At 42.3% G+C, this 18,031-nt stretch overlaps 1 protein-coding gene across 3 annotated transcripts in view; it reads left to right on the forward strand.

Moving 5' to 3' along the window:
* Positions 1-17,817, forward strand: part of LOC141153700 (alcohol dehydrogenase 1-like) — a 54,794-nt gene extending 36,977 nt beyond the window's left edge. The window contains exons 6-9 of one of the 3 annotated variants that reach the window (XR_012247342.1): positions 761-1,021; positions 2,108-2,137; positions 3,314-3,386; positions 17,436-17,491. Coding sequence is in view for 2 of the 3 variants with exons in the window: in XM_073638770.1 (XP_073494871.1) it covers positions 761-1,021; positions 2,002-2,137; positions 3,248-3,386; positions 17,436-17,520 (621 nt within the window). In the remaining variant the exon portion in view is untranslated. Of the gene's footprint in view, positions 1-760; positions 1,022-2,001; positions 2,138-3,247; positions 3,387-17,435 lie in introns of those variants that run through there. The other 2 variants (XM_073638770.1, XM_073638759.1) reach the window with 2 other exon arrangements.
* Positions 17,818-18,031: the final 214 nt, after the last annotated feature.

The following is an 18,031-nucleotide window of genomic DNA, read 5'->3' on the forward strand; positions in this document are numbered from 1 at the left end:
TCCATGTGCTTCTTCTATGAACTCTGAGCTTTATTTCCTGACATAAATTTTCTATTGCATTCTGGTCAGGTGGCTGGGCCATTCTAGCAGCTTTATTTTCTTTCTCTGAAACCAATTGATCTTTTCCTTGGCTGTGTGTTTGGGATCATTGTCTTGTTGAAATGTCCACCCTCAGTTCATCTGCATCATCCTGGTAGAGAGCAGCATATTTTTATCAAGAATGTTTTGGTACATTTGTCAATTTCTTTCCTTTAGTTATATGAAGTTTTCCAGTGCTGCATGCTGAAAACCGCCCCACACCATGATGTTCCCACCTACAAACTTCACTGTTGGTATGGTGTTTTTGGAGTGCTATGCAGTTCCTTGTGGCCCCCAAACATTGTGTGTATTATGGCATCCAAAGAGTTCAATTTTGGTCTCATCTGACCACACTATTATTATCCCAGTATTTCACAGGCTTGTTTAAATTTTGTCATGGAGGTTGAGTATGGTGAAATGATGTTCTTTAGTGTTTCTTGATGTAGAAAACTAACTCAACACCGTCCAATACATTTAACATGTCAAATTGTCTGTTAAGTATCAAGTTAGTTTTCTGCCTCATTGGTGTAGGTGATGCATTGATGCTGCTAAGCGGAGTGGTTTGGGCAAAGTCTTTCTGTGGAACAACAATTAAGAGCTGCCAGGTTAAATCTACACCAATAATGATTTGGCATAAGGACTAGATAGCAAATCCAATAAACCTTGTTTTGTGTTTGTGTAGGTAGAACCTGGCTCTTCTTGTGCAATATTCGGTTTAGGAGCCATTGGCCTGTCAACCATTATAGGCTGTAAATTATCAGGAGCCTCAAGAATTATAGCCATAGATATAAACAGCAGCAAGTTTGAAACTGCAATGGCATTTGGTGCTACCGATTGCATCAACCCAAAGGATTACAGCAAGCCGATACAGGAAGTCATAATTCAAATGACAGGACATGGAGTACACTATTCTTTTGAGTGTATCGGAAGCACAGATGCTATGGCAAGTATGACATGTCTACCTGGTTTATCATTGTTGCCTTATCTTGACCCTTTGCTGCTGTTCTTATAATAGAAAATTACCATTCTTAAAACAAAAAACATGGGGGCAGTCAACAAACTAATATAATAATATAAGACTCCTCCTGAGATTTCTCAGCATAACTGCTGAAAACATTGTCATTTTAGTTACCAGCAGTTGTCATTTTTTATGCATGCTTACTTTAAAATTTTGGTGTATGGCTAAAAATCCCCCCCCCCCCCCAGAAAAAAAGTAAAAAGAATGCACATGCATGCAACTGCTCCATTTTATTCTCTATGAAACTGTCAGATATTTGGGTACAGCACTTGCTTATTTTCGGCAGTCCCATAATGATTGAATGGCAATTGCTTCTTTTCAATCGGGTATTTAGGATCAATGGTAATCCCAGTGGCAGGACCCCCACCAACAATCCACAAGCTATAACTTATCCTGTGATTAGGAGATAAATTTAAACTATGAACATAAGACTTGGACAATCGCTGTCAGGTTCTCCTGTTAATTGCTGGAGGTAGCAGAAGCCTCCAATAAAAAAAAGTCTTTCCAAAGGAAACAATCCCTTTAGCAGAAGTCTGCCAAGGGATTATATATGATCATAAAACTCCCTTTTAACAGTTTCCCAATATATGACATTTCCTTGCAACGTGGAGCTTATGACAGAACTTTGGGATGCCAATTATAGTCGTATATTACAAAGCTCTGCATAATCTTCAAAATTTTTAAAAGCCTCTGAAAATACTTATGTGAAAATATTTCTGGCAAAATGTCATACTCCTATTAGAGGCTTGTCAGATCACATTTCTCAAAATTGTGCATGCATGTAATTTTTACATCCTGTATATTTATATCCTGGGTGAAGAAGAGCCGTAGACACAGTTGAATCTACATTTTAGCATGATTCTTTTTTCATGTTTTAACGTGTGCGTATTTTTTCTTTTTCCCAGAAAGCAGCATTGGAGTGTACTCACATGGGATTTGGAACTAGTGTGATAATAGGCGGGGCACCTCCAAACACACATATAACTTTTGATCCATATCTACTCTTCACAGGTCGTACATGGAAAGGATGCATATTTGGAGGTATGAGAAGATCAATAAAACTTGGAAAAAAGCTTCATTGTGAAGTCACTTTTCTAAATATGCTTAAAATCGAATACGATAATATTAATAGAAGTACTAATATTCAGGGTCAGATTATAGGCAAGTCAGCCTGTGTTCCCATGTCAGAAATCTTTCTTGGCTCATGATGTCTTGCAATCATTTAATATCATGAATTGTGACAGTAATCAGATAATTTACATTATGGAATACAGAATCCATTGCCTGGAAACTAAAGCATGTGGGAAGTGCAATTAAGAACCTTAAAAGCGGAAAATATTGCTGACAGGTTAAACCTTGTGCCCTCACACTGTCCAGGCGCAACCACCTTTTTATTTTTTTTATTTTTTCCTATTTTGACATAACTGTATGGGGTATTGGTTCTTGTAGGATGTTGTAGTTTTGGATGTCCCCATTCATTTTTCTATATAATGCACTTTAAAAATAGGGAGGGGGGGGGGGGGGAATACAAGTGAAGTGAGATTAAGGGGGAAAGACTCTACTCCCCGACTCCATTTATACCTTTCTATCGATTGTATTTTATAATGTGCATTCATGGACTCTTCCCATCCATGTATAAAAGATTAAGAGGGAAATGCACAAAAAACAATTTCAGTACGCATTAAAAATATTTTACTGCAATTAATTTCATATACAAAAATAAGTACACTTTCATGATCGATAGTCACATTAGAAGAGTGTAATATCCCTGGTAAATAGTCTTTTTCCAAATATTAGCATATAGTCACTAACGATAAGAAATGTAGACAAATTTGCCTTTTAATTCTTTCCACCCTATAAAAGAATCTGGAAAGAATTAAACGCAAAATTGTCTACACTTCTTATCTTCAGTGAATATACACAAATATTTGGAAAAAACTCTATTCTGCCATTTTTGTTTTAATATGTATCTCTGTGGTATATTGGCCACATTCAAGTGCACAAACAAATTATAAGTTGTGAGAAAAGAAATGCATTTTGCATAGCCTTCTTTGAAAAAAGACTGTCATAATCTCTCAAGACAGGACTGTACTAAATCTTGAATAAATGACAGTTATGACACAATATCATCCTCTTATTTTTAATATCTAGGATGGAAGAGCAAAGAATGTGTTCCCATATTAGTTGCTAATTACCTATCAAATAAATTTAATTTAGATGGACTAGTGAGTCATACTTTACCATTTGATCACATTAATGAGGGATTCCAACTTTTACAATCTGGACAAAGGTAACAACAATCGCTTTAAACTGTATTTAAATTGTATCAATATGTTACAATGTACATATTTTCTGATAGATATGGTCTTTTTCATAGTCAAGCTTATGAAAAAATGCACATTAAATTTGGATAGGGATATTTCAGAGTGCATAAAAAATATGGAGTATATTACACATTGTTAATATTTGGCACGCTACAGTACTTTAATTTTAAAATGAATTCTTCTAACATAAATGCATATGTAGTAATCCTTAACTTCTCAGATGGCACAATACTTTATTAACATAGACATGTATCACGTTATCTGACAAGTTTTGGGATGTACAAAATCAAAACTAATAACCGTATAGGAATACAGCACCAGAGCCACCATAAGTACATGAATACAGCACCAAGCTTCTTTCCACGATCATTTGCAATGTCAGGTTAGCCCCATATTCAATTGTACTGCATGAACATACAACTCCTAATTAGTGTTGAGCGATACCTTCCGATATCAGGAAATATCGTATCGGATTGGATCGGACCGATACTCAAAAAGTATCGGATATCGCCGATTCCGATACCGGAAACCAATGCAAGTCAATGGGACAGAAATATCGGAATGAAAATAAACCCTTTCTTTCCTTGTAGGTTAATTCTACATGAAGTAAAACAACTAAGAATAATGTAGAATGTATTATGCGAAAAGCCGGCAATTCATCAGCGCATACACCGGTACCCGACAATTTACAACAGAAAGAATAGAGCTTCACACATAGATTAGATAGATAGAAACATGTCAGTCACATATATATGAAGTACAGTGACAGTGTTGCTTAATGTACTTGTCATTTAGTGCAAAGGATTTATTAAAAAAAATGTTAGTGTTTTCGTGCACCGTCTCTTTAAAAAAGCCGGCCGGCAATTCAGCAGCGGTACCCGACAATTTATAACAGACAGAATAGAGCTTCACACATAGATTAGATAGATAGAAACATGTCAGTCACATATATATGAAGTACAGTGACAGTGTTGCTTACTGTACTTGTCATTTAGTGTTAAAATAAAGGATTTATTTAAAAAAAAATTGGCGTGGGGTTCCCCTTAATTTTAGTCTCTAGCGGAGGTTAAGCAGACGGCTGGGGCAGATGTTTGAAGCCTGGGAAGGGGGTAACACCCACGGAGCTTCCCAGGCTGCTAATATCAGCCCCCAGCGGAATACTTAGCCTTTACTAGCTATTAAAATGGGGGACCCCCCAAAAAAAATGACGTGGGGTTCCCCCTAATTTAATAGCTAGCAAAGGCTAGGCAGACAGCTGGGGGCTGATATTAATAGCCCAGGAAGGGTGACATGAATATTGGCCCCCTCCCAGGCTAGAAACACCAGCCGTCAGCCGCCCCAGAAATGGCGCATCCACAGGATGCGCCAACTCTGGCACTTAGCCTCGCTCTTCCCACTGCCCTGTAGCGGTGGCAGTGGGGTAATAGGGTTGGGGTTGATGTCAGCTTATAATACCAGCTGACATCAAGCCCAGGTTAGTAATGGAGAGGCGTCTATAAGACACCGCCATTACTAACCCCATAGTCAAAGTTAAAAAAAAACATAAACACCCAGAATAAAGTCCTTTAATTGAAATAAACACACAATTCTTTATTGTTCTAAATTAAACTCTACTTACCGTCACGCCCATTCCAGCTGAAGCCAGCGATCTCCTGCAATAAAAGAAAAATAATAAAGCAACCTCATCCTTACCTTTCCATGGTTCCCACGATGGCTCCAGCTCTGCTACATCGAGATGACAGGCTGGACCGCAGGAGAAAGCTGCCATCCAGCCTGTCATCCCGCAGACACTGAGAAGCGCAGGTATGCTTGCGCTCCTCAGTGTCTCTCTGTGACGGCATCCAGATGAGCCGACAATGAACTCGGCTCACCTCATGCACGTCACTGACAGCGTGGGAGAATTCTCCTGCACTCAGCGCTTCAGCGTGAGAATTTTCCCACGCTGTCAGTGACGTGCATGAGGTGAGGTCATGTCCAATGAACTCAGCTCACCTCATGCACGTCACTGACAGCGTGGGAGAATTCTCACGCTGAAGCGCTGAGTGCAGGAGAATTTTCCCACGCTGTCAGTGACGTGCATGAGGTGAGCCGAGTTCATTGGACATGACCTCACCTCATGCACGTCACTGACAGCGTGGGAAAATTCTCCTGCACTCAGCGCTTCAGCGTGAGAATTCTCCCACGCTGTCAGTGACGTGCATGAGGTGAGCTGAGTTCATTGGACATGAACTCGGCTCATCTGGATGCCGTCACAGAGAGACACTGAGGAGCGCAAGCATGCCTGCGCTTCTAAGTGTCTGCGGGATGACAGGCTGGATGGCAGCGTTCTGCTGCGGTCCAGCCTGTCATCTCGATGTAGCAGAGCTGAAGCTGTCGTGGGAACCATGGAAAGGTAAGGATGAGGTTGCTTTATTATTTTTCTTTTATTGCAGGAGATCGTTGGCTTCAGCTGGAATGGGCGTGATAGTAGGTATGGTTTAATTTAGAACAATAAAGAATTGTGTGTTTATTTCAATTAAAGGACTTTATTCTGGGTGTTGTGTTTTTTTTAAATACTTTACTAGAAATTCATGGTGGTCATGTCTAATATTGGCGTGACCCCATGAATTTCGGGCTTAGGGCCAGCTGATAATGCCAAGCTGGCCTTAACCCCTTTATTACCCAGTGAGCCACCGCACCAGGGCCCTGGATGAGTTGGGTACAGCGCCAGAAGATGGCGCTTCTATGAACGCGCCATTTTCCGGGGCGGCTGCGGACTGCAATTTGCAGCGGGTGGGGCCCAGAAAGCTTGGGCCTCCCTGCGCTGCAGATTCCAGCCCCCAGCTGCCTAGTTGTACCTGGCTGGACACAAAAATAGGGCGAAGCCCCACGTATTTTTTTTTTTAAATTATTTCATGAAATTCATGAAATAATTAAGAAAAAAAGGGCTTCCCTATATTGTTGTGTCCGGCCAGGTACAAATAGGCAGCTAGTGGTTGGGGGCAGTCCGTTCCTGCCTGCTGTACCTGGCTGGACACAAATATAGTGCGAAGCCCCACGTCAATTTTTTTTAAATTATTTCATGAATTTCCTGAAATAATTAAAAAAAAATTGACGTGGGGCTTCGCACTATATTTGTGTCCAGCCAGGTACAGCAGGCAGGAACGGGCTGCGCCCAACCACCAGCTGCCTATTTGTACCTGGCCGGACACAACAATATCGGGAAGCCCTTTTTTTAAAAAAAATATTTAATGAAATAATTAAAAAAAAAAATACGTGGGGCTTCTCCCTATTTTTGTGTCCAGCCAGGTACAACTAGGCAGCTGGGGGATGGAATCTGCAGCGCAGGGAGACCCAAGCTTTCTGGGCCTCCCCCCCACTGCAAATTGCAGTCCGCAGCCACCCCAGAAAATGGCGCGTTCATAGAAGCTGGATGCTGTACCTGGCTGGCATGCAAAAATATGGCAAAGCCCACGTCAAAATTTTTGGGAAAAATTAATTAAAAAATAAATAATAATTTAGGGACTGCATCTTTATTAACTCCTCAAATGTCATTTAGTGTTAAAATAAAGGATTTATTTAAAAAAAATATTGGCGTGGGATGCCCCATAATTTTAGTCTCTAGCGGAGGTTAAGCAGACGGCTGGGGCAGATGTTTGAAGCCTGGGAAGGGGGTAATACCCACGGAGCTTCCCAGACTACTAATATCAGCCCCCAGCTGAATACCTAGCCTTTACTAGCTATTAAAATGGGGGACCCCCCCAAAAAAATGACGTGGGGTCCCCCCTATTTTAATAGCTAGCAAAGGCTAGGCAGACAGCTGGGGGCTGATATTAATAGCCCAGGAAGGGTGCCATGAATATTGGCCCCCTCCCAGGCTAGAAACACCAGCCGTCAGCCGCCCCAGAAATGGCGCATCCATAGGATGTGCCAATTCTGGCACTTAGCCTCGCTCTTCCACGCTGCCCTGGTGCGGTGGCAGGGGGTAATGGGGCTGGGGTTCATGTCAGCGCCAGCTGCCATGAAGCCCAGGTTAGTAATGATGGGCGTCTATAAGACACCCCCATTACTAACCTACAAAGTGTTAAAAAGAAAACACACACTACACCCAGAAAAAAATAATTTATTTGAAATAAAACACACCATTTTATTTAATTCTTAGTTTACTAAAAAAAAATAGTTACCTGTCCACGTTCCTGCGCTGATCTCCCATGCACAGCTGTCACATCTGGAGATGGTGACAGCTGTGCATGGCTGCTGTAAGCTCACACTGCCAGGAACACGTCCGCTCCCGGCAGCAGGAGCCACTGACTGAGGTCACCGGAGTGCATTCAGGCAGCGCAGCTTCGGAGACCTCCTTTACGGCACTGCTGTACCGTGGGAATTTCTCACGATACAGCAGGGCCGTAAAGGAGCTGACCGGAGCAGCGCTGCCTGAACTCCGGTGAACCCGCTTATGCAATGACGGGGCTGCTTTACGGCACCATCATTCTAGCGGCGGCAGCGGTTCAGAGCGGTCACATTCTATGTGGCTGCTCTGAACTGGAGATCATCGTGGGACACTCGTGGACTACTACGGAGGGGTAAGCATAAGGTTGTGGTTTATTATTTTATATTTTATTACAGGAGATCGATGGCTTCGGGGAATTAGGTGTCTAGGTGAGTATAGGTGTAGTTTTTTATTTTTTACTTTATTTTAGGTGGCGATCGGCGGGGACAGGTAATGTATGAACTAATTTATTGTAGGTAACCACTGGCCACCAATGACATGTATTTAAAATTTATTGGGGACACAGTAGGGCAATTTAAATAGCAGGATCAGGCTGATGGGAACTACTGCTCCCATCGAGCTGATCCTGCTGGCACGAGTGGACGGGGGACAGACATAGGCCGATGGGAGTAGTAGTGTCACATCGGCCTATGTCTGCCTGCACGCAGACACCCGCACACACTCGCAGACATCGCACAGACACCGCACACACCCGCAGACATCGCACAGACACCGCACACACCCGCAGACATCGCACAGACACCGCACACCCGCAGACATCGCACAGACACCGCACACACCCGCAGACACCGCACAGACACCCACACACACCAATCATGACCGGTCTGGGAGGTGAGGCTGACCTGTGCGGCCGTGGGAAAGTTCATGTGAGTTCATGCAATGCAGTCAAGCATGAACTCACATGAACCCTCTGAGGGCACCGCTGCGATTTCAAATGAACAGCTGATCAGCATCACCTGATAAATCAGCTGTTCATTTGAAATAACCGGCAGGAAAGCGCAGCACAGAACGGGAAAGCCGGCGGTGAAGTCTTTTCACTGCCGGTTTCCCCGCCCGGGTCATTCGCTCCCCGCTCCTTGGTGCTGCGCTCCCCGCCCGGTCCTAACTTACGATCGGGATTGGAGGTGGCGAGAGGAGCGGAGGATCGGGGTGGGAGGCTGCGGGGAAGCAGTATGGGGCTGTGTGATTGTTTAAAAACCGGCGGCTTTTTACCGCGCGCCGGCTTTTAAACAATCAGGAGAATTCTCCCACGCTGGGATGGCATTCTGATGACAGGCTGGATCGCAGCTGAGCGCTGCCATCCAGCTTGTCATCCTTCAGAGACACTGCAGAGCACAGGCATTATGGGAACTTCCGATTCCGGTATTCGATATTGTAAAAGTATCGGAATTAAGTATCGGAATTCCGATACCGCGAATATCGGCCGATACCCGATATTTCAGTATCGGAATGCTCAACACTACTCCTAATATGTCCTTAACATAGGTAAGAAGATACTGGGAGTTGTTAACATCCATTATCAGACTGTGGACTATACTGGAACAACAGTACTGATAAGACATAGTCAGTCAGGATCACAAATAAGCAATTACATCCAGATAACTTAGAGGCAACATCTTCTCTGATTGGAGTCTTTCTCATTCTTATCTTCTTCATCTTGTCCAGATACCATGATGACTTTTCACAGATTGTCCATGCATGCTTCCCTCTTCTCTGGTCTTCTGCAGTATACTCCTACACAGTGCCCTTAAAAATAAGTGTCATTATAATATCCCTGCATAAAAAAATCTCCCCTATGCTGTGTCTCTGAATAAATAAATAATTGTGCCTCACTGTACTCCTGGCAGAAAATATGACCCTTTCCCTCTTATGGTACACTAGATGGTGGCCCGATTCTAACGCATCGGGTATTCTAGAATATGTATGCAGCAGACCGGGCGCAATCAGCAGAGCGGTGTTTAAATTTGGCGCCAAAATCGCTGATTGGTCGCGGCTGGCATCCATGCGGCTAGGGTGTGAAGGGAGGACCGGGGAGTGGCACTGACATCCAATTGGTCGCGGCCGCTATTTAAATGTGCCGCACAAATCGGTGATTGGTCGCGGTCTTGGCCCGCGACCAATCACTGATCTTGCCGCAAAAGTTAAACACTATTGTGCTGATTGGTCGCGGACGCTGCCCGCGACCAATCACCGATTTGGGCGCAAAATCTAAATATCGGCTGCGACCAATCACCGATCTTGGCTCCACATTTAAACACTGCTGTGCTGATTGGTCGCTATTTAAATGTGGCGACAAAATCGGTGATTGGTCGCGCCCAGCGTCGGCGACCAATCAGCACAGTGGTGTTTAAATGTGGAGCCAAGATCGGTGATTGGTCGCGGCCGATATTTAAATTTGGCGCCCAAATCGGTGATTGGTCGCGGGCAGCGTCCGCGACCAATCAGCACAGTAGTGTTTAACTTTTGCGGTAAGATCAGTGATTGGTCGGGTCCGAAGACCGCGACCAATCATCGAATAGTCTTGGTGAGGACTGGAGAGCGGCGCTGCCTGTGCGGCTACTTCCGCAGCGAGAACCTGGGACATGAGCGGGCGCTTGCAGCAGAAGTATCCCCACCCGCAGTGCCGCTCCCCGGTCCTCCCTTCCGCATGGAGGTCAGCGACGCTGGCGGTCCTTCCGCTGCTACCGGCCGGGAGATGAGCGCCTCGCGCCGGTCATCTCCCGGCTGCATCTCCGTCCCGCAGATGGGTCCGGCGGTCGAGGTCCTTCTGCTGTTACCGGCTGCATCGCCGCTGAGCTCCGTCCCGCAGATAAGCCGCTAACGGCCTCCATCTTTTTTCAGAAATCCCGCGGCGCTGATTGGCCGCTGCCGGACCAATGAGCGACGCGGGATTTCTAGGACAGACAGACGGGATAAGACAATTATATAGTAGATGATCTAAACAGCTTCTCCCCCTTCCCTTATGATCAACACATTTTACTAGCTATAAGGCTATGTACCCACGATGCAGAAATGCTGCATATTTTTTACGCTTCTCCCTGGCAAGAAAAACGCAAGCGTTTTTCCTGCCAGGTAGAAGCGTTTGTCAAGCGTCTTTGCATGCATTTCTGCATGCGGGTTATCAAGCGCTTTTCCAAGCGATTTTAGCATCACTTGGAAAAGTGCTTGACAACTTGTTCACACTATATAAATCCATGCAACCGGCATGGATTTATAGTAGTGTGACCAAGTTAGTTAAAAAAAAAAAGAATAAGAATGGTAAAAATTAAAAAAAAAAAGATTATACTCACCTTCCGGTGTTCTCCTGGTGTTATCTCCGCTGCGTCCGGTCTCTTGCATTGCTCGCGCTGTTGTGACGTCATTGAGTTATGTCAGGTCACATGACTCAATGACGTCATGGCAGGTCCTTCACAACAGCGCGAGCAATGCAAGAGACCGGACGGAGCAGACAAAACACCGGGAGGACATCAGAAGGTAAGTATAAGCTTTATTTTTTATTTAAAATTTTTTTTTTTACAGTTTCTATGGTACCCAGGTCAGAATGAGAGTCTTATCTCCTCCAGACCTGGGTACCATCCGCACATTGAACCGTGTGATATCCGCTTATCCACATGTAGTGATGCGGATGTCACGCGGTCCAATGCAAGTCAATGGCGGCGATTACGCTGCGTGTCCGCAAAATTAATGGACATGCTGCGGAAAAATCCGCAGCATGGGCATTGACATTGCGGCTTGTCATTGGGGACCATGGGGGGCGGATTACCAAGCGTTTCCCAAGCATTTACGCTGCGTAAATTCCGCAGCATAAACGCTTGGAAAATGCTTCGTGGGCACGCAGCCTAACGGTGTCCCCCACCACCCCCATGCCCTCATGTTGAATGCTTCATACTGTCTCCTAACACTGTGACACCCCTTCCCCGTAGTATCCTCTCTGTATACAGTACCTCCTCACACTACCAACCCCCATATTGTCCCCTCACACTATTTCATCCCACGATAAAAGGCCCCAGTATATTCGACTTCATTCAAGCACTTACCTTCCCATCGTCTTCCATTATACCTTGACCCCAGACATGGTGGTCAGAACTTCAATTGTATTTGCATCTGAAAGACATGCATACATTTGACTGCAAAGAGCTGGCAGTTTACCTGTTCTCTGAGCTGGCTGTCAGTTTAACAACCGGCTCAGAGGATAACCAAATCCCACTCACAGGGGCAGCAAAATGCTGCTACCTGGAAGACATGTTAGACCACTGATGGTGACCCCCTGCTGACTGCACCAGGGACAAATGCCCCTCATGGTTTTCCACCTAGTTACAACCCTGGTTTATGATCATTTAATGCATATTTTTAATTAGGTATAGGATTTTATGTATTATCGATATACTCGTATATCTAATTGATTTGGCATTTTAATTTTCTTTGATTTGAATACATTTTTGATGAACTGTGAATTCTAAAGTGCTGTTATCTACTTTTGTATACCGTTGTCAAACATGGTTTTACATTTTTTTTTTTTCTGGTTTCAACAGTAAACTTGTGTACTTGTGCTCAGTTAGTGCGTCATCACTAATAGTTACCCAATTTTTAACGATTTAGAATATACCAAATTCTAAGTACTATTCACCTTGCTTTCCTCATGCTAAATTAGCAAAACTAACATGGACTTTGGCCATTGCCGTTTTTATCAGTATTATTGTGCCTACTAATCAAGTTTTAGCTTTTAAAATCATGTCAGATAGCATTCTGATACTGCTGGATTCAGATAATAAATGACTGTCATGAATAATGAAAAATATTCCAAAAATAAGAAAAAATGTGTCTGTGAAGGATGTTGAGATTTTACACACAAATGTAATTGAGCTCTTTAGTTTTAATTTATATAAACTGTCAAGGATGCATAGATGGCCTCATAAATACGTACTGTACACTGTCCAGCAGCACTTTGCCATTACTGAATACATGAATTCCACTTTTGCTACACATGTATGTGAGGTACTTAGTTTACAGTTTTGATCAAAATTGCTTAAGCTATCCACCATCAAAAAGGTGACCTTACCTCAGATGGGACCCTAAGATTTAATATTAAATTAACTCCTATGAACTCTCCATCTATGAGCCTAACTTGACCTCAAATAGGTAAGAGACCAGATCTATCTTAAAGCTAGATTCACACTAAGAATACTCATTCCTGATAATCCGTTGCGCAGGCTTTGAAAGGAGTACTCATAGCCCAATAATTGGCTTGTCTAAACCGGTTGACAATCGCCCACTGAACAAGCGAACTGCTCGTTCGTTGGATGAAATGATTTTTTAGCTTGCTTACAAACCATTATTGTAGGCAGAATATCCTCCTGTATAAACAGGACAAGTGCTACCAAGAAAAGCTTTTAACATGATTGTTCTATGCGCATAGAAGTGCGGTTGGCCTGCCTAAAAGGCAATTAAACGACCACCAATCAGCAGTCTTTTTACAGCTGTCGGTCAGCTACTCTAAATACACCCATATATCCAATTAAAACCTATCTGGGAAAAATGGGTTTGTGTATGACGCATGGCCAGGGTGCAGCCATACCGCCAATACGCAATGTAGAAAACCATTTAATACTATAAAGAATGCTGGTCTTGTTTTTTTAAGAGTTAGGGTCCATCCAATGGAATCACCTTGTTGCTGGTGGATGACTCGCCTAATTTTGATCAAAACTGTAAATTAAATGCCTCACACTTTTTATGTCCATCAATAGTAGAATTAATGTATTCATTAATGGCAGTGCTGTTGCATAGTGTTTGCATATAGGTCTGTATACTGGCCACAGCATACATGCACATTAATTTAATGCTATAGGATTTGCACTAAGTTTTCTGCGTTGTCCATTTTGAGGAATGGCAGCCCATGGGGCCCTGCACCCTTATCAACTCATCTTTCCCAAAATAGAATCCAGTTTAGCTCTGGCTCTAATTAAAACCTATCTCTTCACCAGTTAATTTTTGGATTGGTTTGGCACATAGAGAGGTTAGTCAATAGAGATGAGGTTCAATGAGGTGACCTTCTTGCTGGTGGTTGGCTTACACAATTTTGATCAAAGTTTGTAAAACGATTACTTCACTATTTCACTTTACTTTTTTTTTTTTATATGTGGCAATAGTGGGTGTCATACAGTAGCATGTAAAAGTTTGGGAACCCCTGGTCAAAATTACTGTTATTACTGAATGTTTAGTACCTAGTAGCACCTCCTTTTGAAAAACTCTTATCTGGCTACAAAAAGCGTTTACAAGCTAAGAGTCTTTCAATTCTTGTTTGAGGGATTTTCATCCATTCGTCCTTGGAAAATTTTCCCAGTTCAGTGATATTACTGGGTCATCTTGCGTTCACTCCTATTTTGAGCTCTAGCCACAGATTTTCAATGATGTTCAGATCAGGGGACTGTGAGGGCCATTGTAAAAATCTTCAGCTTGCGCTTTTTGAGGTAGTCTATTGTGGATTTTTATGTTTGTCTAGGATCATTATTAGTGATGAGCAAGTATGCCTCATTAACCTTTTCTGCGAGCACGCTCAGGTGCTCGCCGAGTATTTTGGCGTGTTCGGCGTTTCATTCATTGTCACCGCGCCTTGCAGCTGTTAAGATATAGATATATAGTTTCTGCAGCTTGCACCTGTTCACATTAGGATGTGCTGGTCAGAGGTAGCCTGACTGCCATTAGGTACCTAGATGAGATCCTCAGACCGCTTGTGAGACCATATGCTGGTGCGGTTGTCCCTGGGTTCCTCCTAACGCAGGACAATGCCAGACCTCATTTGACTGGAGTGTGTCAGCAGTTCCTGCAAGATGAAGGCATTGAAGCAATGGAATAGCCCGCCCGTTCCCCACATCTGTGTCCGATTGAGCACATCTGGGACATCATGTCTCGCTCCATCCACCAACGTCACGTTGCACCACAGACTGTCCAGGAGTTGGCGGATGCTTTAGTCCAGGTCTGGGAAGAGATCCCACAGGAGACCATCCGCAACCTCATCAGGAGCATGGCCAGGCATTGCAGGGAGGTCATACAGGCACGTGGAGGCCACACACAATACTGAGCCTCATTTTGACTTGTTTTAAGGACATTACATCAAAGTTGGATCAGCCTGTAGTGTGTTTTTCTACTTTAATTTTGGTGGGTGACTCCAAATCGAGGCCTCCATTGGTTAATAAATTTGATTTCCATTAGTATTCAATGAAAATATTTCATTCATGCAGATCTAGGATGTGTTATTTGAGTGTTCCCTTTATTTTTTTGAGCAGTGTGTGTGTGTATATATATATATATATATATATATATATATATATATATATATATATATATATATATATATATATATATATATATATATATATATATATATATATATATATATATAGTACAGACCAAAAGTTTGGACACACCTTCTCATTTAAAGATTTTTCTGCATTTTCATGACTATGAAAATTGTACATTCACACTGAAGGCATCAAAACTATGAATTAACACATGTGGAATTATATACTTGACAAAAAAGTGTGAAACAATTGAAAATATGTCTTATATTCAAGGTTCTTCAAAGTAGCCACATTTTGCTTTGATGACTGCTTTGCACACTCTTGGCATTCTCTTGATGAGCTTCAAGAGGTAGTCACCGGAAATGGTCTTCCAACAATCTGGAAGGAGTTCCCAGAGATGCTTAGCACTTATTGGCCATTTTGCCTTCACTCTGCGGTCCAGCTCACCCCAAACCATCTCGATTGGGTTCAGATCTGGTGACTGTTGAGGCCAGGCCATCTGGCGTAGCACCCCATCACTCACCTTCTTGGTCAAATAGCCCTTACACAGCCTGGAGGCGTGTTTGGGGTCATTGTCCTGTTGAAAATTAAATGATGGTCCAACTAAACGCAAACCGGATGGAATAGCATGCCACTGCAAGATGCTGTGGTAGCCATGCTAGTTCAGTATGCCTTCAATTTTGAATAAATTCCCAACAGTGTCACCAGCAAAGCACCCCCACACCATCACACCTCCTCCTCCATGCTTCACGGTGCGAACCAGGCATGTAGAGTCCATCCGTTCACCTTTTCTGCGTCGCACAAAGACACAGTGGTTGGAACCAAAGATCTCAAATTTGGACTCATCAGACCAAAGCACAGATTTCCACTGGTCTAATGTCCATTTCTTGTGTTCTTTGGCCCAAACAAGTCTCTTCTGCTTGTTGCCTGTCCTTAGCAGTGGTTTCCTAGCAGCTATTTTACCATGAAGGCCTGCTGCACAAAGTCTCCTCTTAACAGTTGTTGTAGAGATGTGTCTGCTGCTAGAATTCTGTGTGGCATTGACCTGGTCTCTAATCTGAGCTGCTGTTAACCTGCGATTTCTGAGGCTGGTGACTCGGATAAACTTATCCCCAGAAGCAGAGGTGACTCTTGGTCTTCCTTTCCTGGGGCGGTCCTCATGTGAGCCAGTTTCTTTGTAGTGCTTGATGGTTTTTGCAACTGCACTTGGGGACACTTTCAAAGTTTTCCCAATTTTTCAAACTTACTGACCTTCATTTCCTAAAGTAATGATGGCCACTCGTTTTTCTTTACTTAGCTGCTTTTTTCTTGCCATAATACAAATTCTAACAGTCTATTCAGTAGAACTATCAGCTGTGTATCCACCAGAGTTCTGCACAACACAACTGATGGTCCCAACCCCATTTATAAGGCAAGAAATCCCACTTATTAAACCTGACAGGGCACACATGTGAAGTGAAAACCATTTCTGGTGACTACCTCTTGAAGCTCATCAAGAGAATGCCAAGAGTGCGCAAAGCAGTCATCAAAGCAAAAGGTGGCTAGTTTGAAAAACCTAGAATATAAGACATATTTTCAGTTGTTTCACACTTTTTTGTTAAGTATATAATTCCACAAGTGTTAATTCATAGTTTTGATGCCTTCAGTGTGAATGTACAATTCTCATAGTCATGAAAATACAGAAAAATCTTTAAATGAGGTGTGTCCAAACTTTTGGTCTGTACTGTATATATATTATATAATATTTTTTTTTCTGTTTTGTTCTTTATATTTAAGGCAATGTGTCATGTTTAACCTTAGGCCTTTTAGAGATTATTTCATCTTCAACGTAGCGTTTGTACATATCTGTATATTTTATTTCCTCCTCAAATGAACTATATTGTTAATTTTTTTTTCAGCATTCGTACAATCCTGATGTTTTGAACCCTAGGTTTTGCTTGTGCCTGCTTTTACCTTTTTTCTACATCGTAAAGAAAACTGAAAATTACATTTGCGAAATTGTTTAAATCAATGTTTATTTTAATTAATCTGTATAATAAAATTCTGAAACCTAAACATGTCAGTGGCCTGCCTTCTATAATGAATGCTATGCATTGTCTGTTCCTAAAGTATTTTTTGTATGATGGCATATTTGTGAAACAAAGAGTTGTAAATCCTGTTAGAAATATACATTCAGAACACAACAAATGTTTGTCATGGCCATTTAAGCCAAGCAACTCTTCACTAAATATAAACTTCAAGCACCAGTGATGAAAAGCCTGAATGGTATAAAATGATATGATAAATAAATCCATAACTTATTGTTTAGTTGGGTCATGCAGCGAAGTATATGCATTCCAGACATTGCTGTGCTTGTGCCAAAAAATGCTAAATCCTAAAGCTAAACATGCTTTTTTTTATTTTTTGTTCACCACTTCACTACACTTGGCTTTTTTCCTGTTTTCCAGTACACTGAATTTTAAAATGTACAGCGTCAATCAAACCTACATCCCACCCTGCAAAAATCAAGCCTATGGTTATAAGGCAACTTAGAAGGAAAAATAATGTTAGAAAAAGTCTTGGCCGTTGGAAGAAGAGGAAGAGATATAAAAAAACGAAAACGCAAAAATGAGAAATTGCCTGATGTATATTTAGTGTTCCTATCCTCATCCATCACTCTCTGCTGCTCCCTATGTGTCATGGTTACAGGGTGATGGTATATGGGATGAGACCGCTGATCACAGTGACTGGCTACAGTGGTTCATGTATTATAGATGGAATGTCGCTGCCTTAGTGACCCGCAGAGTTAAGGTAACACATTTAAGAAAAAAGAAAGAGGAAAAAACCCGGCAGTATTTATTTCCCACTGACAAGCACTATTAAAATGTAATCAATAAATTGTATGTGATACAATATAATGCTACTGGAAAATATTGCTTATCCTGAAGAAGCAAGCAACATGTATTGCTACATCTAAGGTAAATATTAAAAAAAAGTTATGTTTTTCAGAAAAAAAAAAAAAAAAAAAGAAATTTGACTTTAAAAGGAAATGTGTTCTCATAAA

This window comes from Phyllobates terribilis, unplaced genomic scaffold (assembly GCF_046119375.1).
Source record: "Phyllobates terribilis strain yellow unplaced genomic scaffold, ASM4611937v1 Scaffold_1__5_contigs__length_1240528914, whole genome shotgun sequence".
NCBI lineage: Eukaryota > Metazoa > Chordata > Amphibia > Anura > Dendrobatidae > Phyllobates > Phyllobates terribilis.